This window comes from Actinia tenebrosa, unplaced genomic scaffold (assembly GCF_029948245.1).
Source record: "Actinia tenebrosa isolate PJP-AT-01 unplaced genomic scaffold, QUT_ActTen_1.0 PGA_scaffold5__44_contigs__length_20552954, whole genome shotgun sequence".
NCBI classification, from domain to species: Eukaryota; Metazoa; Cnidaria; class Anthozoa; order Actiniaria; family Actiniidae; genus Actinia; species Actinia tenebrosa.
The window spans coordinates 813820-841413 of record NW_028292582.1 but is presented as its reverse complement, the minus strand read 5'-3'; the positions used below and the strand labels follow the sequence as shown (position 1 = coordinate 841413).

Sequence of the window (27594 nt, the reverse complement as noted above, 5' to 3'; positions counted from 1 at the left end):
TGAAGGGATGGAAAAGAAAAACAGCTACCTATACTACCTGGTTTCACCATCGTCCTTGAATTCCTTCACTACTGACCCTACCCCTATTATTTTATTATTATATTGGCCGAGAAATATAGATACACAACTCCAGGGACTTAGGCAGTGGGGTGGCCAAGTGGGCCAATAAGTGGGCCTTTATGACAACAAAATGGTGGCTTTTTAGAATTCATAAAAATAAAACGTAAAAAAATATTTCTTTTGTTCAGTGTTTCGATGACTCAAACAAAATGGCGGATTTTACCCACAGCTACTCAACATCCATTGATAAAAGGAAATGCTGCTTCTTGTTGTTGTGTCCGGCATCCACAAGGTGGTTGAAATTACCGAGTTCTCGATCTCCATTATGTTGGTTCAGCCTATCTTCAGATTTCAAATCCAGTAATACCCTTCGTAACCGCCTCCCGGTCTGCCCAGCTGGTTGGGCACAGGTCTATTTAGTGTGCGGTACAGGGGCGTAGCTAGGGTTTTCAGAAGAGTGGGGGGGGGAGGGGGTACAAAATCAAAAACATTTAAAATCCGCTATTTTGTTTGCACCTTACGTTTTACGTTAAACGTTTTACGTGCTAATTTTACAAAAATATGAAAATATAAGAACCGGCATTACATTTTGTTTGTTTGTTTTTTGTTTTGTTTTTTTATATAATCTTTTTTCCCTTTCTTTACGAAAAATTTTTAATCACTTTAATCACTTTAGACATTCAGGTTGCTGAAAGCGCCATTTTATAAATTTAGATTTTTAGCTTATTAACGTAGATTTTTAGATAAAGATACATAGTTATATATTTAATACATATTTCAATTTTCCTTATTAGTCAGTTTTTCATCTTATAATTCCTTCTTCTTTGTAAGTATTATATATTAACATATTCATATTTAAATAATGGACAAATTCTATTCGTTTTTTTACAATCTTGAAAAAATGTATAAATATTTAAAAATTATTAATTATTGATTAGAGATTATTGTTATTATTAATTATTGATTAAAGACTATATATATTATTTATAAACATTTAAAGATAAATCGCAATCACTTTAAAATCTAAACATTATTTAAAATCTAATAAACCGCCATTTTTGCCACCAAGGGGGAGGGGGAATTAGCCCTGTTGGGTGGCTGGTGGTGGGTCGTCTACACGTTACGAAAATCCTGTATAGGAGAGTAAATAACGTCGAAATTCGTTTTTGCCCAAGTCCTACGCAGGCAAGAACCTTGACATAACATGGCAGAAATTTTTCTGCAAGCGAACAAATTTTTTGGCACGAAAATTTCGGTCAAAGAAATTTTCGAGGAAGGGCCAAAAGAGTTTTTAAAAAAATCAATCCCCCATTGCAGGGATCATTTTGATCAAGTTTTTTGTGGAGTTCGAGGCTTAAAAGACTATATAAAAACGTGGTTGAAAGTGAGTTGTTTTTTTCAAAGATGGCGACTTTAATTTCCTTCCTTATAAGAGTATATATGCCATAAGAGCAACATTAGATACCATTAGGGGAATTATTTAGGAAAACAAAGGCGCGCGCTATTATTATTATTATGTCTAGTAAGTGAATTATTTTTTGTGTTTATATTATTTCGACTGGAAACTTCATATTTTAGAAACTTCATATTTTGGAAACTTCATATTTTAGAGTAGCAAGGTCGAAAAGACTAGCGCGAAAGAAAGGCTGTAGTGCATTTTGATTGAATCATTGCACTGGATTTCATTATCAAACGCAAAAATAATCATAGTCGATTTTTTCCCCCGATTTTATCTTTACCGTTAAATTTTATCTAAATTGGGCTCCCTGTGGCTAAAACAATGCCACTCCCCTCTCTTAGGCAGTGCCTAATTTCATATTATTCGTCAGCGATGACTACACTTGATATTTGCTTTGCATTGCACATTCGATACATCAGATAATATGACCATAACTAAATGACACTATGATGCGTTTTCGTTAGCCTTGTGCCTCTGGCTGGAACAGTGTTGTTTCCATTCGTGACGTCACGTTCCAACTCTCTCTGATTTTCGAAATGGTGGTGAGTTTGAAGACTCATAGAAGGCGGCTAAAAAAATCTAAATATTCTTATTACGAAGACTTTCTGTCTTGATATAGCAATCAACACAAAGTTGTGTAGAATATGTTTTACGAGTTACGGATACCTTGGAGAAAAGGTATGGTTTTAGGAGCTGGAACTTAAAAAGCATAGCGGAAAACCGTGCAAAGTTTTGAATGAATCAACCGCAAAATAGAAGGTTTGATAAAGACGACATGAAACATTATACATGCCAATTTTAAGGAAATCTGTCTTCTTAAAGTCCATATCTTTCCCTTTCAAGCTTTAATGAAGCCCGAAAGAGATCGATGCAGTACTAGTTTAAGCTAGAGTTTTTATGTAACCAAAAAAAGCTCGTCTATTTTACAACAATGGCTCTCAGTACTAGTTTGAGTAACGAGTTATTGTAACGTCTATTTTCCAACAATGTCTGGCAGTACTAGCTTTGTTTAGAGTTTGTGCTTCATGCCGCTGGCTTCTCACACATAAATGGCTTCTTTTCCAGGCAGTGTTTGTCCAGCCACATCCTGTTACTTCTCATTGCCACGCACTTTCTGCCAGAGAGCACAGGTTTGGGATTGTAGGCTGGCAGAGGCATAAACTGACTGACAGGTGTACCATCAGACCAACGAAAGGCATTTTTGTTGGCTTGATCATTCAGGCCAATCCATACTCCTTGCTCATGCCAATCTGGAAAATAGGCCACAGTAATAAAACAACGATGACGTAACAGCACGATTCCAAACTTATGAACATTTTAAAAGCTACAGATTCAACGTACTCTGAAAGCCGCGGGGTTTTTTTTCAGTACAAGACAAAAGCCCGTACAAATTAAATATGCGCTCATTTGAGGGATTTTAAAGAGTGCACCTTAATAGTTCATTAATTAATAGTTCATAAAATGAATATCGTTTCACAAATCGTTCGGGATTTCATTATCTTAGTGTAACATGGACTAAGTATGTCTTTTATCTTGAATTGGTCATGTCAAAAATTACAGCACAACTTCTTAAGGTGTCCTATATATTACTATAAGGACGTTCATGGGCAAATGATCGCATGAACGTCCTCAATGTAAATGGCGTATTCATTGCATTAACAGAAAATAAATGAAATCTCCGAACGTTTCCTACAATGGCATAGACCCTTTGTATCTTAAAGCCAATCCGCCCGAAATTCAAGTTTTGCAATAGTCCGTCCTGTAATTTGTTTATACCAGCTGATGCTGATGTTTCAGCCTTGGATTTTGTAAGCCGGACCTCAAAAACGTATGGCATGAATGCGAGAAGCAGCAGTAAGGCGGACTCGCGAATCGCCGGCATTGCCAAAAATCACATATCGAAAAACACCAGGGGGGGGTGGGGTTTTTGGAGCAGTGACGAGGCCCTACAGGGGGTCTTGCGCGATCGGGTGGCAGCGCGAAAAGTCCCTTACTGCTGCTCTGTTGGGTACTGCAAACGGAGGTTAAAAATATCTTATAAATATACGATGCATGAATGTAAGAAGTTTGTTAACGACTTTTGCATAATTTGCCTAAGATTCAAAGTTAACATACCCAAGCCTCGGGGTTTCTGGTGTTGTGGTAAAAAAATGCAGATAGAAGATGACACGTCAGCACAGTGTTACGAGTGTGGTAAGAATATTCGTAATGCCGTACCAAATGCTACCAGAGAGCAGTATTACGCCAATGGAGGTCGTACGAAGACCCCATATAAGAGAATAAGATACTTCCGAGACTGGGTGAGTCATATCCAAGGTTTACATCCGATATATTTAAGCGACGAAGTAAGGCAGAAAATCATAGACCACTTAGAAGAGCCAACCCCGCAAAGTCTACGGAAAACGCTGAAAAAATTAAAACTAGGGAAATATTACAAAGCTATTCCCTATCTTTTGTCTGAAATTACCGGTAAGTCTATTCCTCATGTCCCAGATATGCAAAGGGCCGAGTGGTTATTCTGTCGGCTGGATAAGGATATTCGTTATTACCCCGACGTAATTTACGAAATATTTTACAAAATAGACCCCAACCACCCCCTATTAGAATGGATTCCGAGAAGATGAAATGTGCAGTCGAAATCCCCATGCGATGTCTACTGAGCGAGTTTTCTTTGTAGATCTTCCTTTGCCTTTTGGTATATCTGTTTGCGGGATTCCTCGGACAGATCTTTCACGATGGTTTTTTTATTACCCGACTTTAATTCGCCGTATTTCTTTTCCTCCGCGAGGATCAAAGAGAACTCCGCGTCGTCTATGCGGCGGTCCTGCAGAGCCTTGGAGACTAAGTCGGCAATGGTGTTAGCCTTTGCTCTTGCCAGGGCTATATGAGTGTCGTGCTTGGATATCTTACCGGACAATTGCTTTATAATGCCTGTCGTAACAGCGGAAACAATGCCGCAGACGGCTCCAACGCTGGCTAAAGGAACGCCAACGACTATTCCAGGCCCGGTAAGCGAAGTAGCAACGCCAGTGCCTGTTAACGCCACGGACATGGAGCCGGAAGTTATCGCGATTTTATGTAGTATGCTTCGGGCTCTGGCGTACTTTTTCCTGACCTCTTCGTAGTGTTTCGCTTGCCCTTCCAAGTAAGCCAGTATTAAGTTCGCTTTATTCAGACGAAAGTTCTCGGCATCCTTAGGAAGTTCAGGATAAAGTGGGGGTGCTGAAGGTATAACATCCATTATATACTAATGTACGACGCTTTTGGAAACGATATGGAGGATCGGCCACATTATACACCACCACCACCCAAACAACCTCCAAAGCCAAAACCAGCGCCAAAGCCTAACTTCCCTAAATATCTACTGCCGGCAGCGGAGGATTATCCATTTTACGATAATAAAGACGCGAAGGACTTTGCTGGGTTGGTTACCACTTTAGAAATACCCGTAGGTAAAGCGGCCTTTAAGATAAAGATTAGAGACATCTTCAGAGAAACCCGCATGAAGCATACATCAGGCAAGGAAGCCAGAGAATGGCTGGCAGGGTCTAACATGCGGTATTGGCCGCAGCAGCTGAACTTTGCTGTTTGGGCTGCGACGAAAGGATGCGGTGTGGCCATGGATATGTTACATATTCCATTTTTGAGATTTCACGTTGCCTTTACCATCCGCAGAATATTGTTTGAACTAGGAGCGCCTCTACCAAGTGATAATATCTTTAACGCGAAGGATAATAAATACGATAAAGTCGCATGGGAGCGTTTAAAAAACGAGTTTGGGCTTTCAAACCCCGACTTTCGTAATAAAGAAGGCGCCGCACACGGCCTCGGAGAAACGTACACTTACGCTTCTTACGTTGGCGCCAGCATAGAAAGGGCTGGTATGGGGTATCCGAGCTCTTATGAATTCTCAGACCTTGGCGGTAAAGCATCAAAGGGTACTTTAATTTACTTCATTGAAAGCAAAGAAACCCATCCGTGGGCGCCATTTGTTGCTGCGAAAGGCATTGGTTTGAAGAATCTAGCAAGGATTAACCGAAGTATTGAAGCCTTCGTTTACTGCATTCTAGGGGCGCAGGTTAGCACTGGGGCGTCAAAAGAAACGCAGCAAGTATTCCTTGTCCTCTTCGAAAGCGCTATCATTGAGAATGAGATCTCTAAATCAGTGCAGAGATATCAACTAGCGGTGCAGGAGTCTAAAGTGCGGTTAGACTACGCATTGTCGCCGGGCTGTTGGTTGATGCCAAGTAATTTGGTTATCAACGCCGATTCCGTAGTGGGTTATAACAACAAACTTCAACGTGCTACGAAAGACATGAAGTTTGGTGTGAACGACGTGAATGCTGACACCCTTCGAAATATACCCCATTTCGCTGAGAAGCCTAAAAATACGCATGAAACGAAGCCACTACCTGTAAGAAAGGTAATGACGAAGAGATACGTACGAAGGAAAAGAAGGGAGCCTGAAGAAGAATATGACCATGACCTGTTAAAAGCCGGCTTGGTTGTTACGGCAGTTGGTTTGGGTTATTATATATGGATGTAAGCAACCCACATGTAGATAAGCGAGGCCCTAAAGGACCGCAGGGGCCACGGGGACTTAAGGGAGACACTGGAGACCCCGGGCCGCAGGGGCCACGGGGACCAGCTGGCCCCATGGTGAAAAAATATGCCATAGATTTGGCGTCATCAGTCGTAGTCAGTAAGTATGACTCGAATCACTCGTGGTTTTATACGGATGTGACTACGAGCCCCGGGGTTAAGGAGAATGCTACTAAGTTCGATACTTTCGCACTGGATTTCGTATTAGACGACGAACCAAATAAATGGACTTTTACATACTTAGTGAACATGGAAGATAGAGGGTGGTATGCTTTTTGTCCATATCCAGACTACGTCATGAGAGCGACTCCGTTTATGGGTACCATGAACTTTTATAAAATAAGGGGGAACATCAAACTAACTAGATTTGAAATGTTTAAGTCATTCATATAATGGCGATGAACAACCCCTATGTAGCTGGAGTAGATTGTGTTTATACGGCCTATGCAGGCGAAAAAACATACACCCAGGCATCTTGGGTTGATGTCACGGGCATGTCTGTAGACCTGAACTACTCAGGAAAGAAGTTAATCCTTTGTAGTATTTGCATTGGTGCGAACAGTCACGCCAACGTGGGCTTTCGTTTTTGCGACGACAACGGCATACTACAGCCTATGCGCGCTAAGACTAATTCGAGGGAGCCTGTGCATTTTTCCGTAGAGCCCAACACCCAGAGCACCGAGAATCTATCCGTTTGGACCCTACACATGGTTGCCGACTGCCATGGGAAAGTAAAGCTGCAAATACGTGTAGACGATACGGGAATCGTCACGGTGAATAGTATACACGACCAAAGAGACCAGCCCTATAATCACGCTACCATTAGCACTCTTACGGTAATTAGTCTCTAGAAGCAAATTTATTTGCTTGTATATATGCATACTTACTGTCTAGACCAAAAGGCGTATAGCGAAGGGAATGAGTGGATTGATATCGGAATGTGGGTTGAAGTTGGGGGTTTGGGATTGATAATATGCACTATTAGCATTAACACGGGTAATGGCGCAAATGTGGGGTTTAGGCTCATTGACGAGAATAACCACCCATTGCCACTTTACAGGACAAAGGTCAATACTAGGGATTCGGCCCACTTTTCGTCGGAGCCCCCTCCGCTAAGTGCAGAAGACTTAACGCCGGTTACTTTTCATATGATAGCCAACTGCCAATATGCCAAGCTGCAAATTCTCCCCCACGATGGCAATGTAAGGATAAATTACGTCGGCGGGCGCGGCGCTGCCACCCCCGACAGGCCCTGGAATCATAAGCCCATTAGCACCATGAGTGTGCTGCCGCTAGTTCCGCATTATCAAGGCGGTGCGAATACTATCTTTACTTATCCCCAGTCGAGGACGCCTCGGGCGACCGACGATAAGCCACCAGTAATACACAAGGATAAGATCAACCCTTCATCTTCCTCAGGAGTACCATTACGATAGCTACCACGAGGAGCCAGACGTTATTCCCGACGAACTTTAACAACTCGCCGCCGGTTCTTAATATTAGACTCAAAACGCTACCAAGCAGCCCAGGAACGCTAGCTGCGAACGTTTTTCCCAGGGCTATAAGACCCGCGCCTAATTTTTTACCCATCGCCTGTATTCCTTTTCCCACTTTGTTTCCCATTTTTTCCATTTCTTTTTTCTCTTCTTTTCCCATTTTTTCTCCCATTTCCTTCGTTCCTTTGTCCATTTTTTCTCCCATTTCTTTCGTTTCTTTTCCTATTTTTTTTCCCATTTCTACCATGTCTTTTCCGAGCGCTTTTGCGCCCGAAGCCACGCCGTTAATTGCATTCATGATTCCAGCAATAGCACCTGCTAGTGCTCCGGCGAACGCCAGCGGAACGCCATATTTCAAAAGGGCTCTTTTTATCTTTTCCTTGGTGGTAAGCCCCAGCTCCTTTTTCTTACCTTCTATTTGCGTTTGTAATTCCGCCAGTCTTTCCTGAAGGGTTTCTACTTCCTTTTGGGCTGCCTCCCTTTCTTCTTCAGGGCGAGTTTGATCTTCGATTATTACTCGCTGTCGATCTATTTCGTACTCCAAGTCTTCGACGGCCTGTCGAAGTTGCCGTATTTGTTCCTCCGCCACTGCCTTGTCCAGCATCAATTGCCTTTCTCTGTCAACAGACTCCATTAATTCTTGTCCTAAGCGCTGTAGTTCCGTGTCTTTTCCCGCCGCTTCATTCAAAGCAGCCCTTAGCTGATTCCTTGCGTCGCTTTTTTCGTCCAACGCCTTAGAAAGTCTATTCCTAAAGTCTACGATTTCGTCGGCATGGCTCTTAGTAGTTAGTTTATTTTGTTTAATGAATTCGTCTTCCAATTCTCTTATACGTTCCTGCAATGCTTGGTTTTCCTCCTGGACGGCTTTGAAGCGACTAGTAAGACCGCCTTCTTTCTTGGTTACGTAGTCGAGTTGTCGCGTAAGGTCATCGATGGTTATGTTATTTTCCTGTATTTCATTCTTAAGTGCTTCCCTTTCAGCAGTCTCGTCGCTCCCCAATTGGCTAAGTCTTTCTTGGCGCTCCTCTTGCAGTCTTATTGCGGATCTGAGGGCATCTTCGCTACCCGGCAGTGAAAGGCGACTAACAAAGGCCTCCCTGGCAACTTCTGTATTCCTTTGAGTCGAAGTGCTTAGCATCGTCAAGTTGGGCGTTCCAAGCGCATTTGTGACTCCTTTTGGAAGCTGGTTGTTAAGCAGGTGGGAATTCTTCCTTTGATACAGGTTGTGCCATTTTTCCCTACCCGATTCTCTAACTTGAACTTGCCCTTTGTCTCCTATTTGGATGTCTAAGAGAGCCAGGTTTATGTTTGGGTATCGCTCCCTTAGGTCCTCGATGATGTCCGCCATTAAGTCCGACCGCACGCCAAGGGATTCCATTTGTAAGTATTCTGGAATGGGCGTGTGGGGGTTCTTAGACTTGAATTTATCTCTCAAAGAACGCATAGCATCGCGGGCCCTGACGCCATACTTGTTCAGCAATTTATCGAAGAGACCTCGTCCGTCTACGTTGTCATTAGGAAGTAAAGACTCGTATTCTTCATCGTTAATGTCAACTTGGCCTTCTTCGGTAAGGGGATCAAAATCCGTTCCTTCTACTTCCATTATATATGATAAGCTCAAAGTTAAATCCCAACGTATTACCTAAGCAGGTTGGCGGGCTGAAAGCAGAACGCACCTTTCATCGTGTCACCTTTACACCTTCTAGCGCTAAACCTGGAGAAACGCTGTATGTGGGCGTTCCCCGCCTAACGGATAACCTAGTATTGGTTCCTGGCACCCTGGCGTTAAGGTTTGACCTAGCAATACAACCAAGCACCAAGGACAAGCGCTATACCGTCAATAACGTGGGTAGGAACCTCGTCTCTAAGATGAGAATCAAGTTTGCCGGGGAATCCCTCTTGGATTTGAATAGGTACGACCTGTACACCACGTATAAAGATTTATGGTTGACGGCCTTTGACCGTGCGCAGAAGATAGAGCAGGGAATCGGAAGCGTCGTCTTACGTCAGCTTCGCAGCGACACCAACCCGGCACCTACGGACTCCGGTGACGCAACCGCAGTAGCAGACGCAACAAGGGTAGTAACTGCGTACGGTAGCAAGTACGTCATACCATTAGACTTTGAAGTAATTACGAACCATGGTGTGTATTACCCCAGGCAGCTTGCCGAACTGCAGTTTGAAGTAACCTTGGCGGACACTACGAACATTCTAGGAGGAAAGGACAGCGCAATCAGTGGAGCCGTGGATCCTTATTCTATCACTAATCTAGAATTACAATACGAAACCGTGTACTCTGAAGACCTCGCACGTAGCGCCGGCATGGAATACAGCGCCGGAAAGGCGTTCTTATACGACCACGTAGTGATGTATAAGACGTTCAGCTTCTTGGATAAAACAGACGAGGTTATCAACCAAAGTATTAACCTCCCCCGAAGAAGTCTCACGGGGTTAATGTTGGTGTTTGCCAAACCCTACGAAGCCGGTAAGCGCGACTCCGAAGCGTTTCACAACCCCAACATTACTAACGTCGGCGTGAATATCAACGGCGTTCCAAACAAGGTCTACTCCCAGGGGATAAAGCCCGCAGACGTGTACAGAGAGGCCATGCGCAAGTTTGGCGACCAAATTAGCCCCGAGGAATTCTTTAAGGATAAGTATGCGCTGTGGATTGATATGCGCACCATTAACGACGAAGACCTACATGGCCAGGGTTTACGTCTAGTAAATACGCAGGATGGCATAACATTGGAGATCAAGCGCACAAAGAACTCCTCCGCGGGTGACGCTGACAAGATAAACTGCTACATCTTCGTCGTGTCTGACGCGCAACTGAGCGTGGAAATGAACCAACTTAAAAGTGTTGCATATTAAGGTTAAATATTCCTTAGATATACAATGCTTCGCGTATTCGAAAACAACGACACCAAACTGCAATGCATAGTGCAAGGCGACAAACTGTACTTTAAAGCGAAGTCCGTGGCGTTGGCGTTGGGTTACGTAAATTCCAGAAAAGCGGCGTCTGATCACGTATCAGAGGAAAATAAGGTACTTCTCAGGTCTTTAAAGGGTGTAACTCAGCGTGACACCCTTAACGCACAGCCCAATGCCGTGTATTTGACGGAGGAAGGTCTTTACGAATTGATATTCGGATCTGAAAAGGCTGAGGCTAAAAAGTTCAGGAAATGGGTGTTAGGTGACGTCCTTCCCACGCTAAGGAAAACCGGTAAGTGTGAGATAGACAAGCGTTTCGACGGTCCAAACAAGTTGGTATTCAAAATAGAAAATGAGTTCGACCTGCATAAAAAGGTAGTGGACTACATCCGCAAGTTTTACCCCCAAATGCTCATAGCGCCGGGTCTAGGTGAACTGCAGGATTCAGACGGCAAACGTATAAAGTGCTGGCAGAAAGGATATCAACGCGGTCAACCCGACTTAATGATTTTAAACGCGCATACACATTACTGTGGATTCTGCATAGAGCTAAAGACCCCAAAAGGCAACGGCAGGTTATCTGAAGATCAGCAACTACTCTTACAGAGGTATGAAGAAAACGGCTATAAGGTGCTCGTAAGCAGCGACTACGACGTCATTTGCAGGGAGATCACTGCGTATGCTGAACACCTACGAATTCCCTGCAGGTGGTGTTGTAAGGGCTTTAAAACCTCGGAGACTTTGGCAACACACTTAAAGATATTTCATAGAATATATGGACAAGGATAAATTTAACGAGTTAAAGTTTATACAAACGCACTGGAGGGATTTGCAGGTGGGGGAGATTTACGAGATAAAGAATTATGTGGTCTTTGAAGACTTGGACCGCCTGCGTTTGGTCTTAAAGAATAAAAAAAGAACATACACCCTTTGGGCGCCCGATAGGATAAGGTACGCCATCGAAGGGCAGGATGTTACCCATGTTATGAGCCATGGTAAAAAGGATGGCAGGTGGGTATTTGACGTGGTTAATTGGGAGCCCGAGAGTCCTCTGCATTCGTAAGGACGTCTGCCGCGGAGCACCAATGGGATCCTTCAAGAAATACCTTGCCGCAATGAAGGCAGGTGTATTTTTTACGCGGTGCAGGAGTGGGCGTAATGCAATCAGCTGGTGGTTCGCACGTAATACAGTCCATATATTGAAAGGGTGATTAGGAATCCTCCCAGAAATGCCACAAAGTAGGCTAGCATATACCTTTAAAGGGGTTCTTATTTTTCTTAATAATGATAAATGAGAATAAGAATGGGTTTGCGCAAACCCCATTCTAAAAGGGTCTCAGAATGTTGAGTATAAAGTTGTTATATTGTTAAGGACGTTTATTTGTCGAGGCAGTTGAAGATATGTTCCTCTTCTCTGATGCAACCACAACGGTCGCACTCCTGCCTCCAATACTCCCTTTTAGTCCACGGAACGCCTTCTGCGCGTTCGAAAGAGGGGTAAGTACGGACTATCTTCTTATGGTAATCTATGCGATTCCTTAAGTAATCCTCTTTATGCGGGCAGCGACACATCATATCCGCACATTGGTGGCAATCCACGCCTTCTAAGTCGTAGCTCCCAAAGAGAAATCGATAGTTGACTTCATGTGTTTTCCGATGCGTCTGTAAACGTTGACGACTGCTTAGTATCTTATTACAGAAACTACACTGTCTGCTTTGTTCACAGACGCCCCTTTTCAGGTGCTCGGAGGTGTTAGGGAATTCCTTATTACAGCCCTTGCAAAGCCCACAAATGCGTTTGTCTTGATGTTGTCGCATCTTTTGAACGGTACTGAATTCTTTACCACAATCCTTACAAACTTTACTAATTGGTTTCTTTGTGCAAACGCCACGACGAACGTGGTATTGTAGTCTTTGCTTGGTGCTGAACACCTTTTTACACATTGAACAGTTCATTTATACTTAAGTGTACCTTAACCACAATATAACGTATTTTTAACTTTATTGTTAACATTCTGCAGTGTCTTTTAAAACAGGTCTACGGGAGCATAAGCTGCGTTTAAAAGACACTTCATAATGTTAAAGATAAGGTTATCATATTGTTAAGTATGTCTGCATGCTGCTTTAAAAGACACCTCAGAATGTTAAGTATAAGGTTGTTAAATTGTTAAGGATGTTACTTCTAAGAAAAAAGATGTCTTAGAATGTTAAAGATAAGGTTGTCATATTGTTAAGTATGTCTGCACGTGCTGCTTTAAAAGACACCTCAGAATGTTAAGTATAAGGTTGTTAAATTGTTAAGGATGTTACTTCTAAGAAAAAAGATGTCTTAGAATGTTAAAGATAAGGTTGTCATATTGTTAAGTATGTCTGCACGTGCTGCTTTAAAAGACACCTCAGAATGTTAAGTATAAGGTTGTTAAATTGTTAAGGATGTTACTTCTAAGAAAAAAGATGTCTTAGAATGTTAAAGATAAGGTTGTTATATTGTTAAGTATGTCTGCACGTGCTGCTTTAAAAGACACTTCAGAATGTTAAAGATAAGGTTGTTAAATTGTTAAAGACTATTATCTCTTCTTTTTTTTTTTAAGAAAAGAAATATCCTTATCCTTAGGTATATTTTCTTAAAAGAAGAAATAATAGTCCTTGACAATTTAACAACCTTATACTCGACATTCTGAAGTGTCTTTTAGAAGTAACATGCAAGACATCCTTAACAACCTTATAGTTAACATTCTAAGGTGTCTTTTAAATGACTCATACGTATATCTTTAACAATTTAACAACCTTATAGTTAACATTCTAAGGTGTCTTTTAAATGACTCATATGTATATCTTTAACAATTTAACAACCATACACTTAACATTCTAAGACATCTTTTAAAGCAGCATGCATATATCTTTAACAATTTAACAACCTTACACTTAACATTCTAAGACATCTTTTAAAGCAGCATGCATATATCTTTAACAATTTAACAACCTTATAGTTAACATTCTAAGGTGTCTTTTAAATGACTCATACGTATATCTTTAACAATTTAACAACCATACACTTAACATTCTAAGACATCTTTTAAAGCAGCATGCATATGTCTTTAACAATATAACAACCTTATAGTTAACATTCTAAGACATCTTTTAAAGCAGCATGCATATATCTTTAACAATTTAACAACCTTATACTTAACATTCTAAGGTGTCTTTTAAATGACTCATACGTATATCTTTAACAATTTAACAACCATACACTTAACATTCTAAGACATCTTTTAAAGCAGCATGCATATGTCTTTAACAATATAACAACCTTATCTTTAACATTCTAAGACATCTTTTTTTCTTAGAAGTAACATCCTTAACAATTTAACAACCTTATACTTAACATTCTTAGGTGTCTTTCAAACAGCTCTACAGCGGATATCGCATGAAGTCCTTAACGCTTTCTTTTACCCAACCGGCCATCGTCAACAAGGCGCCAAACCTTTCCGCGCGCTTCAGGCTGCACATTTCATCATACAATTCCTGCACGCGCTCCCGCAGCCGATCGATCTCCTCCCTTTGCATTTCTATGGTGTCTCTTTTATCTTTTGCGTCGGCGGCAATCCTTCTTACTGCTTCCACTGGGTCCATCGTATATATAATGGATCCGAACCATATTCCCTGCAATGCTCTGATAGTAGGACCCACCGGCTGCGGAAAGACCCAGTTCGTGGTAGAGCAGCTATTAGGACCCTTTAGATACCGCTTCGACTACATAGTGCTACTTTGTCCCACCTATGTGAATAACCGCACCTGGACGGGCATAGGAGTGAAAGATGACGACTTCTTCGTAGATATCTTAGACCCCAACGAGTTATCCAGCCATTTGAAGTTCTGGCACAAGCAATTCCCTAAAGATACGCAGACACTCCTCATATTGGATGACATTGCCTGCGGGGACGACGTAAAAAGACGCACTTCGGAGCTCGTTAAACTCGCCTTCAGCGGTAGGCATGACAATATCAGCGTTTGGTTGCTTTCCCAGCAGCTTACCAGCGTCTCTAAGCCTTTTAGGGAAAACATAGGTTCACTTGTCGTATTTTATACTCCGAGTCGGAGTGATCTGGAAACCATTCTCTCTGACTACGGGGGTGAGATAAGCAAGGAACAGTTACACGAATACATGCGGCATTTAAAGACGCACCAACATTCCAAGATGATCTTCTCTTTGAAGTTTCCGTATTCCATTAACATATATGGATATTGAGCAGTTGATAGATGAAGTCCCCACGCAGCTAGATGAAAGTAACCTCAAGGAACAACTTAACATCCTGGTGTCTTCTGGGAAGTGTAAAGAAATGATAGGCAAGGAACTTACCCATGAGCAGGTTAATAAGCTGTCAGAAGAGGAGGTTAAGAAATTCCATAAAAGGTACGAGGCCGCCCTTGCAAGTAAGACCACGGACGCCGTAGCAGACTCCGCTATCCGACTTGCGACTAAATTGCTTGGACTTGCACTGCCCATAGACGACGTGGAGCAACTGCGGAAGGACATAAGCGAGGACTATGTTATCGCCCAAGAACTTAAGATAACCTGCGGGTGGTTGTCTTTGAAGTGCGGTAAGTTAATGGCAGTCGCCTCTGCGGCTTTGCACGTAGCTCAGCATGTCGACTTGAAGGAACTTGCGGGCACCTTTGGTGCCTCTTGGAAGGACTTCAAGAAGGACAGAGAAGTCGAAAAGGTCTTCCAGGCAGCACTTGCTGAGGTACCTGATCAAGTCGCCTCAAGTACTTAGTCAAGTCGCCTCAAGTACTTAGTCAAGTCGTCCTTAAGTCATTCTCAAGTACTTAGTCAAGTCGCCTCAAGTACTTAGTCAAGTCGTCCTTAAGTCATTCTCAAGTACTTAGTCAAGTTATCCTTAAGTCATTCTCAAGTACTTAGTCAAGTTACTTATCAAGTCCTTCAAGTCCTTAGATATAAATGAGTGAACCAGAGTCGAAGGTAGAGCAGCCCGAGCAAAAGATTACCAAGGCTAAATCTCCAGGCAGAGTCGCTGCCGGAAAGAAGCTCGCGGAGATGAACAGGAAGAACAAAGCAAAGAAAGAGGAAAAGGTGGAGGAAAAAGAAGAGGGATCCTTTTGGAATCCCGGCTACGTCATCGGCGCGTTAGGAGTCGCTATAGCAGCAGGCAGCCTTTACTTACAATGGCGGGCTACGAAGCCAAAAGTAAAGTGGGAGGCCGCAACATATCACGCACCTGTGGAGGTTAGAAAAAGTAAGGTCCCTGAAATGGAGTAACCTTCTCGCTTTGTAATATAATGTCAACCAAATTAATTGACGCCGTCCAAGAAGCTGCTATCACAACCTCCATCATCGCCGGTATTGGTTGGGTAGGTAAGAAAGTCCTAAAGGAGGACCTTACTGAGGACCCAAGTAAAAATCTGAGTAACTTTGCTAAGATGACCGCTGCCGTATGCGGGGCTATCATGCTAAGAAATTACCTACAGAAGGAAAAGTACCTGCCTAACATATAATGGTTAGCTTAGTCGCAGGTGGAGTTATTGCAGCTTTAGCATTTACAGGGGCTAATTATGGTGGTAGATATCTGGATAAATTAGTTAGCGGTGATAGAAACGCAGAATCTAACGCTGAGAGGAAGAGGCACGACTTAGCGCTGGAGAAATATCAGCGAGACGTGGCAGCTTGGAATGAAAAAAGACAAGCTTACAGGGATTGGTTGGATAAGAACTACCAAGACAAAATGCAGGCGGATAAGAACTTCGAAAACACAGACTACGCCTTTAAGCTCTATGCGCAGGCGCACCCCGACTTTAGAATGAGAAAGCCTCAGTTCAAGAATTACTACCAGCCTTCTAAGAAACAAAAAGACAATGAATTGGTCTTTGTAGGAGTCGCAGGGCTGGCGGGAGGCGTGGCTTTGGCGTATCTAATATAATGATCGTCTTTTTGGAAAGCGACAAGAATGACTTTACCACTTACTTGAATCCCCCCATTAAAGCCCATAAGGTTCGGCTCATAAGTTGCTCTTTGTACAATTCTTGGTATAACCTGATTAGGGGCATAGTCACTGAGCATACAGGAGGATCTAACTATCAAGCCGTATTGCTGCCCGATGGACATTATACACCAATCACACTGGCCAAGGAATTAGCAAAACACGGTTATACTCTCACCACAGGATTGCCGCACGAAATGACCCTCAAACATAATATGTCAAATTATTCAATGACTTTTGGAAAGTCTGACCCATTGGGATCTTTATTATGTGCCTCAGGCAAGACGATTACCAACACAGCCATACCTGTGAAATGGAAAGTCGCATCCTCTTACGAAGTCTATTGCGATTTAGTCCATAGTTACAACAATGGAGAAAAGTCTTCTCTTATGTCCAAATTCCTACCTAAGGGTAATCCATTTGACCTGGTAGAATACACTCCCATTTCTTTAAGCTATGATTTGTCTAATTTGGTAGAAAGCATAAACATCACCATTAAGGTGGACGGAAAGACGGTGGATTTTAACGGACGTAAGATCAATCTTGTCCTGGAATTCATATAATGGGCCGCGTAGAGGACAAACTCAAAAGGATTTACTATGGGCCCGAAGGCTATTGGAGAGGAGCGTCGGCTATCAAGAAACTCGCGACCGCGGCCAGGGTATCAGAAGAAACGGCTAAGAACTGGCTAAGAAAACAAACCCTCTGGCAGGTTTATCTTCCCGTGCCCAAGTACATTCCCAGGCCCAGCTTTACCGTAAATGCCCCCAATGAAGTTCATCAGGCGGATTTGCTTTTCTTACCGCACGATAAGGTGAGAAAAAAGACCTATAGATACGCTTTGACCGTAGTTGATGTCGCAAGCAGATACAAGGACGCCGAACCCATAACCAGCAAGGATTCTGGGGAAGTCGCAGAAGCCCTAGGTAGGATTTATAAGCGCGTTTTGAAATGGCCTACGCTGCTGCAAGTGGATGCGGGGACAGAGTTCATGGGCGTGGTTACTAAGACCCTGAAAGACCACAGCACTAAGATTAGGAGAGCCGAGGCAGAGTACCACAGGGGTCAGAGCATCGTTGAAAGATTCAATAAGACCCTGGCCGAGCGCCTCTTTGGATACCAGTATTGGAAAGAGCTGGAAGATCCCTCCAAACGCAACAGGGAATGGACTCAGAGGCTCCCCCAGGTCGTCGCGGCTTTGAACAACGAGGCGGCCAGGGCTACGGGAATGAAACCCAGGGATGCCATAAAAAAGAAACACGTGGAACACAAGTCCTACGTCAGAAGTTCGAGGGCGGTCGGACTGAAGGAAAAAAAGCTACCCCGCGACATAGTGGTCAGATACCTCTATCAGCCGGGGGAACTCGAAGGTGGCAGTAAGAGGGCCACGGATCCTAACTGGTCTTTGGAAACGTATGAGATTTCGAAGTCCGTCACCAAGGAAGGGCAACCCGTGTTGTATTACCTAAATGGCCCAAGTCGTGGATTTGTCATGGAAGAGCTGCTCATAGTCCCCAAAGACTCAGAGTAGTGCTAGCTGCCCTTCAAAGTAGCGCAGCACCGCGCGCCCGATTACACTCTAGGCATGTTAGCCTTACGTTGCCTCTGCAATGCCCGCGTTTGTTATTTATGCGATCCACGGAGAACTGCTGATCGTCATTTGGGTCAAACCTCCATAGTAGAGGTATGTTACACTTTGCGCAGCGGGCCCCTTTCTTATAGACGTCGTCCACGCATAGGTCGAACGTCATATTTTTTTCTTCGTCGTGCCTTTTGTAGCGAAGGAGCTTCTTAGCAATGTTCTCCTTAGCTATGTCCTCTGGCGTCTCATCGTAACGCAGTTGCGGCCCCCAGGCTCTCTTCAACTGCTTGGCATATTCTACGCGGCTTACGGCGGTGTATATCAAATTACTCCAACACAGCCGCTGGTCTATGATCCATAAGGTTTCTTTTATGGTAAGCCCCTGCGCGCTGTGGACTGTCATGCAATAGCCCAAGCGCCAATCTGGATGGGAGGTAATTCTTTCCACCTTTTCTATGGGCACCCAGGCTTTATCATGCGTTACCGCATTTTGCAGTTGGATGTCGGTACCAGGTACCCAGACGTCTCTTTTTTGCATGCGGGTATCGTGGGGTTTATAACAAACAGGTACGGGATGCGTAGGGAAGCGCTCTCGGTGTATATTTAGCAAATCCTTTTGTATGCGAGACCGTGCTGCGCGTTTGCTGCTCAGCACCAAATCCTTTGGATGCCATGCGTAAAGGAAGTCCTCGTATTTCTTCGCTCGTATGTGCTTACGTAGTATCTTGTTTTGTTCCGCGTCGCTAAGGCCCCTTAATTCCGCCTTTAATTTACGTACTTGGTCTTTGCTGCGGTAGTCGGTGTTGATTTCTTCACAGTGGTCTACCATTCCTTTTAACCATTCGTGGGGCATTTCTCCGGCTATTGGAGGAGGTTGGCATGGATCCCCAGCAAATATCACCTGGCATTTCCCTTTTAGGAAGTCTACGAACTCCTGCAGTATTTCCAAGGGAACGGTGCAAATTTCGTCCCAAAGTATTACCGGAGGTATGTCGTGTACTGCCTCCGGTACCCACTTTTGGCCATTCCAGCGAAAGAAGCTGTGGTAGGTCTGCGCGTCGTAACCCATCTCCGTTAATTCCCTTCCCAAACGATGCGTAGGAGTTAACACCTTTATCTTTGGAAAGAGTTCCAAAACCCTGGTGGTCTTACCACTACCACCCGTTCCGTAAAGGTAAGAGAAGCGTTGGTAGGAAATGGGGTCCGTAACTAACGGTAATGGCTCTTCTGTGGGGGTAATGGCGCCTTTTGTGTGTCCACCATGATATTCCACACGTTCTCTCCAGGCTTTTATCTCTTCGTCTTTAACGCGCCATTGACCACTTTCCGCTAACTCGTCTTCGGTGTAGAACTCCTGCATCTTTTCTAACACTTCGGGCTTTACGTACAAGGAATCCGTGGCTACACGTGGTATGTCCTCTTTGTCGAACCGTAGCAGCATCGCAAGAAGGTTAATGTGCGCATATGCTAACATACTGGCGCGTAAATGGTAATATTGCGGTCTGTGATCTTGGTAGTAACACAGTGCATTCCACTTATGTTCTTTTTGACCTTCTACGAAGTAGTTCCACTTTTCCACAGATACCATCGATCCATCATCATGTGCGCGCTTTATGAGGAAGCTTAACTCTCCTTCGTCCGTTATTAAACGTCGCTGCATATGTTTTTCGCCTTCTTTTGCGCCCTGAGTGAACTTTCCTATGACGACCCGCGCGGTGGGGTTATGCTCAGGTAACCATTTTGTGAAGGAGGAGTGACACAATATGGCTTCGTGGGCGGTGTACGTCATAAGTTTATGCTCTTCAAAGAACTTTAACAACGGCACGGGAATCCATTCCTTCTCCTGTAAATGTTTACCATACCACGCGTAAATTATGGGGTGTAAGCCCTTTGCTAACTTCCATGAGGTTAATCTTACAAACCCCGTAGCTGGGGCGTCATAGCTGCCGTCTAAGGACACACGAAAGAACTGTGAGTCTGGATGTCCGTAGCGGTCATAATACTCCTTACAATCCCCCAATCCTTTAAAACTTGCGGGGTAACAGTGTTTCATGTCTAAGGAGACGTATTCGTTTTCGTCATACTCCATGTTCCACAGACCTCCATGACCATGCTCTACACAGGCTTTGGCTATGTCGGCGAATTCCTTAGGCGTGGACTTCCATCCGTTCCTCTTCTTTGCGGCTAAGAAGTCCAAACTACGAGAGCTAAGGACCTCGTCTGAGAAGTCTTCCCCTAAGGTTTCACAGGCACTTTGAATGCGTTGGTGTTCAATTTCGGGGCGGTAAAGAGTACCATCCTGCGTCATAAACTGACTTCCTTCCGAATCCATCAACCAAACGGAGTTTTCGTGGACTAATTCTACCAATGGTGAAGCTTTATAGACCTTAGTTTCCTTCTTTTTGGGGAACCTAAGTTCTCGCCAAGCGTGTCCATTGTGTTGGTAAATGATTATGGGGGCACCTCTACCTCCGTATTTGTGCGTACCTGGGTAAATGAACCCGTCAGTGATATCTTTTACGTGTATGCGGCGTTCTAAGGCAGTCTCTAACTTCTTGATGTTGTCTATGGTGGCTCCGGCCTTATGTGTGTCTTTTTCCCATTTCCTGATGGCGTCTCTTCTCTTTAAAGTTAACTTACTACCACGGGTGGAGTCCTCAAAGAACTCTCTTACTAACTTCGCAACACAGTTACCTGGATGTCGCATTGGTTTGAGCTTCTTAACGTCGGGCTTCTTAATCTCGTACGCACCGTAAATGACCACAGTAACTGGGTAAGCGACCTCGTAAAACATCATGTCAATGCCTACTAACGCTCCCGGGCGCGTATTTTCACTTAAGACAAACAGGTTTTGCTTACCTGACGCCCGAATAGGATTACGGCCCTTTTCGATTATCCACTCGCCGTCTAAATACTTTATAAATGTTAACTCCAAACGGTAGTTACCTTCGGGCATCATGTCGATAATTCTTTCTGCTCTTTCTTCGTTCATCGTCTCATCTGTATCTCCCTCCATAAATGTTGTGAAGGCAAAGTCGGCGTCCAGGCGATCCAACACCTGAGTTCTTAGCTTACGCACAGTTTTGTTTCGTATGCTCTTGATGGCGTCCATCTATATCTAAGGAATATCTTAACCTCCGTTTGCAGTACCCAACAGAGCAGCAGTAAGGGACTTTTCGCGCTGCCACCCGATCGCGCAAGACCCCCTGTAGGGCCTCGTCACTGCTCCAAAAACCCCACCCCCCCCTGGTGTTTTTCGATATGTGATTTTTGGCAATGCCGGCGATTCGCGAGTCCGCCTTACTGCTGCTCGAGAACATTTCCGCATATTTTTCTTAAACCTCGCGCCTGGTTTAGGTTTGTCATCTTCGTACTGCACCGTTTTCATTGGAACCTCCCTGCTACAAAATAAGTTCAGGAAATCAACAAATTTAATTAAGTAATCAATTAACAATTAATCACTTACACATGGCGGTTTGTGCTTCGTGGAGGCTCAATGATTTGTGAAATAGCATAAAGTGTTTGATGTAACCATGGAAATAGTTATTAACTTCATGTTTGCGAGACGAACCAAATACAAAATCGGTAGGTACTATTTCCAGACTCGTAGAGTTATAATTTTCAAACTTTTTTCCGTTGATCAAGAGGCCATACAAACTTTCTGTTTTATTCCAAATGAAGGAAAAATGGCACCACTTATTTTTGATGCATCTATGAATAAATGAAAATAATAAAATACTTTAATATTGCCTGATAGAACCTCTGCGCTCATATAAGTCATGGTACAGCTAAGTCGCAGATCGAATTGCGATTACTCTAGTTTTGTGAGGGAGGAAAACCAGAGGTCCCAAATAAAATCTTTCAAACCGAGGGAGACTTCAAATAGATAGCAATCACAGAGTGATTCATATTCCATAAATCTAACCCGAAACCCGAGGCGAGTGCACTACCACTACCGTAACCTTGATTCCCTTTGACTATATAGATGACAGATGTCATTGCTATTTTGTTATGGATTGGTAAATGGTATAAGAAGAAGGCGTAAAGATATCTAACTAGAAGCCCATGCATGGAGGCCATCACAATTAAAAATGACAAAGTATACAAACGAAGGTGGGCTACCGACCAGTCACGTTATTTTATAATCAATTCGTGCTATAACCAGTTGATCATTAACCAATCCGTTAGCCAATCAATCTTTCTACTATTTACTCAATCCGGTCTTCGGTCAATATTTTAAACGTACCCGCAGTTCCTCTTATCCATCGTTGCTGGAGTTGCAGCATTGACTTTACAGTAAATACATTTCTCCGATCTGGTGCCAATGTATATTACTAAATATCCATTACTCGAATAACCTTCAAATGCACAAGGATAACCAGCAGTCGTGTTCAGATGCTTGAGCCACATTGTGATTGTAAACCCCTCGAGATTGAACGGTACAGCATCTATCTTGGCATATCCACCATTTCCAGAGAAATACAGTGCATTTTCACCATCATGATGTGATAGGTATCGGGCACCTCCTGACGTCCCATGAAAACTGATTTATTTGAATAAACAGGTAAATATTTAGAAAAGGCATAGCATAACAATACTTAAAGAAAGAAAACATTTTACGGGTCGTCAAGACATCATTATCTAGCTTCCAGGAAGAACGTAAAGAAAGCTAAAGTCGAATATCTAATGAAATTGACGTAATCTTATTAGAAAAGCTTAACCCTAAGCTAAGGTGTTTTTCCCCTCATGGACAGCATTTCAAAAAACGAACGATCAAATATGTTTTTACATTTTTGAGAACACTAAATAGTGAATTTAGATCTTTAAACCATGTTTATTTTTTGCGCGATGTTTACCAGTGCTAGAAGACAGATTGCGAAGAACGCATATCCTTCCTAGTAGCTTGATAAAGGTGTGATAGTGGTGTAGAGTTAAAGCGAAAATGACAGAAATCAGGTGACTTTTTCTGGATGGAATTTGTAGAATTTCTTTATTATTTCCAGGTTTTAGCCTCGCATTCAAAATAATTTTGAAAGTGAGGTGAAAATATTAATAAGAATATGTACAGCCTTTCCTTATTTTCGACTGACCTTTTCAGTCATATTAACAATAGGGGATTTTACCTTTTCCAGTCCATTCTCCTGATTTGCAATCGGAAAATGATCAAATTTACTTTATTTGTATCGATCTGAATTTCAAGTTCAATGTTTGGTCAATAAAGGCATACAACGATGTGCATCGAGGTTAACATGTTATTGGTCGACTAAGAAACATCAACGTTGAATTATATGAACAATGATCTTTGTTTAACGACCAATATGTGAATGATTGATCTAGGCCTGAGCGTCATGTAAACGTCCATTTAGGCGGGGGGGGAAATATGTCTTAAAGATCGTTACACTGCACGGTGATCTGCTAACGCATCAGTGGCAAATAAACTAAAAATAACTGTTTTTCTACTTTACCTTACTCCTGGCTCGTAACCGTTAAATTTCCAATAAACATCAGGGAATTTCATTTCTGTTAAAGTTAAAACATAGAGTGTTGACAAATGTTTTTCTAAAATGTTTCTATCGCAGATGTTATGAAAGGCCTGTATTACAGTCAGACTCTGTCTGATGGTTGGTTTATTCGTTGGTTGGCATGGTTGGTGGGTTGGTGGGTTGGTGGGTTGGTGGGTTGGTGGGTGGGTGGGTGGGTGGGTTGGTGGGTTGGTGGGTTGGTGGGTTGGTGGGTTGGTGGGTTGGTGGGTTGGTGGGTTGGTGGGTGGGTGGGTGGGTGGGTTGGTGGGTTGGTGGGTTGGTGGGTTGGTTTGTTTTGGGGGCGCTTCTTCAACTGATTTTTGTAAATTACAAAGAGGAAAAATTAACAGGCAATAACATCAATTCTTGTCATGCAAGGTTGGTCAGTGACTAAACATTACCTCGTTCTCCGTAAGTCAAATTAAGCTTCTTCACAAATACATCGTACACAAAGTCATTCTCATGTGAGCTCGTTATGGACAGGAGGTCCCCTCCATGTGCCTGACAGAAAAGACGAGCATCGGTCCAGTTTTTCAGTTCCTGAAAAAGTTTGATGGCTGCTTTACCATATCGAAACCATCCATTACCCAAATCTGCAAACAACACATCTATAATTATTCTTAAAATCAAGGGAGGCGTAACTGTAGAACATTCGCTTCTAACCTCTGGGGTTAGGTTCGAATTCTAAATGCGGCCAATCTGGTACCCAGAGCCCAAGTACGTTTCTCTTTGTCAGCACCGAGAAACGAGAAAATATGGCTGTAAACGATTTTCAGTTAACTTCTGGTCCGTCAATATCGGAAGGGAAGTTACGACTGCGCGTGCCTATAGCACAGGCAAGCCGTTTTTTGGGTTACCTTCCAAATGTCGTGGTGGAAGAACCGTGTACGTGGAGCGATGGTTGTTAGCAATCAGTCCTGGAGCCTGAATGGTTTCCACTCATGCGAGTCAAATATTCAAACTCGCATAAAATGATCAAACTTGAATGTCGCATGGAAGAACTTGGATTTCGAGTTACTTCAATGTCACATTGTCAAATTATGCTCAAACACGAATATCGAATTGTAAGACTTCAGTGTCGAAATGTGAAACAGGAATAACGAATGCAAGACTAAGGGTAAATTGTACGGTTGACATGTAGAAAAGTAAGCTCTATTCGCCCTATTCTCCTCGCCTTAATTCTCGCGGAAAATTGCTTTAATTCGAGTCTTCTAGTCATCTGCAATACTATAAAAATACTAAAGATACTACGATCTCGGATACGAAAGATCGATTATTCTAACATATCCTGGCAAATCCATTTGCTTTCTAAGATTTTCCGAGTCATTTAGCCATTTTATTTCAGGAAAGACTATTGCTATTGGTTTTTCCTGAACCAATCAGATATTCAAATAATCGGCTGCCTTAACAGCCTCTCCTTTCTCGGTGCTGACAAAGAGGAACATGGGCTTGGGTATCAGATGTGAGTAAAGTTTCTTACGTCTTTTTCTTGATTTGAGGGTTTTATTCCGGATTCTCCGGTTTTCCTCGATCTCATCGCAAAATATAACATGCTAAATTCCATTTCGATCTGTAATGTAGCATTATTTGCCCTACTGTCTTTGAGCAGTCCAGAAGTTGTGAATTGTTTTAGGGTGTCGATCAAATATGAAGACAATATTCTCTTGGACTTGCACGAATCATAAATAATATTTTTAGATGAAACTCGCTAAACTATCTTTGCGCAAAAATACCATTTACTTTTTAAAGTTTCTAGTCTTTGGTTTAGCTAAGAGGAACGAATGCTGCGTTACCTATTCTAACCAGCCCTTTGAATTAGTGAAGCTGTTTTCAAAGTGCATACTGATGATTTCGTTTAATAATAGATAAGCATAGAATAGAAGTCCAAAATCAAGCAGAGTAAATACCTTCTTTTCTTTTACATTCATTCATCTTGCAGTAAAGATCATTAACTCCCTAACATGAACAAAGATATCGTTAGAAACAAATCAGCGTATGATTTTTTAGGCAAGAAAAGCGTAATTTTAAATTCTGTTTAAAGAATGTGTGATCAAAGGGTTCTTACCTTCATTTCGTGATACTGGAATCCCTGACTAGATACTAAGTTTCCAGGATTGGCTCCTTTACTTGAGTTATTCAAATCACATTCAACTGTTCCGTAATTGGTGGGACGAACATTGATTGACATGCACCATGACATCCAAACACAGTCATTCCAACATAAATTGACGATACTGTGAACAACAGTCGTGATCACGTGACCCTCTAGTTTTTGATTTTCACTTGCAACAAACTTGTAAATTTCACACGAATCAATGATACATAAGTAGAGAGCGACCAACAGAGATACATAAACGAATATTGCTTTTTTGGGTATCATTCTGAAATAAAACGAATTCATCACATTGTATATAAGTATGTTTCTGATCGTAGAACGTATTCATGATGGCGTCATTTGACTTCCACTACCAGAATCTTTGCACACATTCTTCGTTCAGTTGTTTAGCACCGATTGTCTTCAGTACTTTTCTCATTAGGAAAGCAAAATTTTAATAAGAAAGGAAAATCGCGAAGCATCTTGGTGGCGGGAGGCAAATGACGCTAACATGCATACCGGCTTCCTATTACAGGAGTTGCCATGACATTTCATTGGCAAGCAAACTTTTGTGTTTTCCGACAATGTCATGGAAGCTATTTGATTGACATCCACCAAAACTCTATTTCTTCACGACGGGACATTGTACAATTCCATGCATGCTATTGAGAACGACTGTATGAACCTTAAGGCCATGACATCCGTGATTTCAATATATAGCTTTATCAGAAATTTCGCTTTCTGAAAAACATCGCAAGATGGCTCACGAGCGTGATAAACGTAAACTTGAAGTTAGCTACTTCCAGTATTGACAATTTCATACTTTTAACAAGTTATATCTCAATACGTCTCAAAATTTCAAGATTAGACAATTTTATACTTAAAGAATTCATATCCAAATACGTCTCAATATTTGGCTTGCAAATAATTTCCAGAAAATTTTATGTGTATAACTGAACTAAATAAAAATTACTTGCTTTGCAAGAAGCTGCCAAATGGTAACCGGTTTGTGATTTAGGTTATTTTTTCCAGTTTTTCTTTTTCTCCTTCCGGCTTCTTTACAATATTTTGCAGTTCTTCATTGCTCCTCTTGTCCTTCTTGTTCTTCTTGTTCTTCTCTTTCTTCATTGTTTTTCTCGCTTTTCTCTTTTCTATTTGTTCCTCTTGTCCCTCTTGTTCTCTTTCTTCTTCTTCTTTTTTTTTTTTTTTTTTTTTTTTTTTTTTTTGTTCTTCTTGTTCTTCTTCATCATTGAGATCGCAGACACTAAATTTGGGGAACAATTCATCTGGGACGTAACTGAACTGACAGATTGAAAATTTTGCGATTGCTATCCAACGAACTGAGGGATATTTATCCTATCTTTACATAGGATCGTAATTTATTGCAAAAGTCTTAGCAATTTTTGTTAACAATAATCTATTCCGCCTTTTAAGGAGAGAGTATAGAATAAAGCAATATTATACCTAATTTAGTTGCGCAGGAATTTTTCGAGGTGAGAAAGTAAGCTCGGTTTAAGCAGTGTTGAGACGTAATGATAAAAGTTTTTTTTTTTTTTTTTTTTTGCAATAGAAAAAGATTAGATTCTCCTTCACTGAGGAGAATTCAAACTTTTTGTCAAGCGTTCATAGACTTTTAAGTAAAAAATCTTAAGTTTAAGATTAACACTCCCAAAATGCAATATATAAAAAATATATAAGAAGAACGAGAAGAAAAAAATAAAATGAATTTGCACAAAGATAGAAGGTTGATAAGGAAACAATAATATTAATGTAAAGATAAAATACCTGAGTTTGGCGTTGTTACAATGACTTTCGAGACTGTCAAAATTGTTAACCACTTTCGAG

General features: G+C 42.2%; 1 protein-coding gene across 1 annotated transcript; it reads right to left on the bottom strand.

The window, feature by feature from the left end:
• Positions 1–999: 999 nt before the first annotated feature.
• On the bottom strand, positions 1000–27594 carry LOC116294204 (C-type mannose receptor 2-like). The gene is made up of 8 exons (XM_031701754.2): positions 27535–27594; positions 25720–26035; positions 25562–25610; positions 24056–24247; positions 23598–23652; positions 22379–22675; positions 21599–21843; positions 1000–2769 (listed from the first exon to the last, which is right to left on the bottom strand). The coding sequence occupies exons 2-8, from the start codon at positions 26032–26034 to the stop codon at positions 2543–2545; spliced, it is 1380 nt and encodes a 459-aa protein (XP_031557614.1). The 5' UTR covers position 26035; positions 27535–27594; the 3' UTR covers positions 1000–2542.

Bases quoted from the DNA above. Each gene is read 5' to 3' on its own strand.
- LOC116294204 (XM_031701754.2), bottom strand. From the start codon at position 26,034: ATGATACCCAAAAAAGCAATATTCGTTTATGTATCTCTGTTGGTCGCT. The intron at 25,611-25,719 runs GTAAGAACCCTT...TGTTCATGTTAG, and splicing joins TCCAGTATCACGAAATGAAG to GGAGTTAATGATCTTTACTG. The intron at 24,248-25,561 runs GTATTTACTCTG...TGTTGTTTGCAG, and splicing joins TGAATGTAAAAGAAAAGAAG to ATTTGGGTAATGGATGGTTT.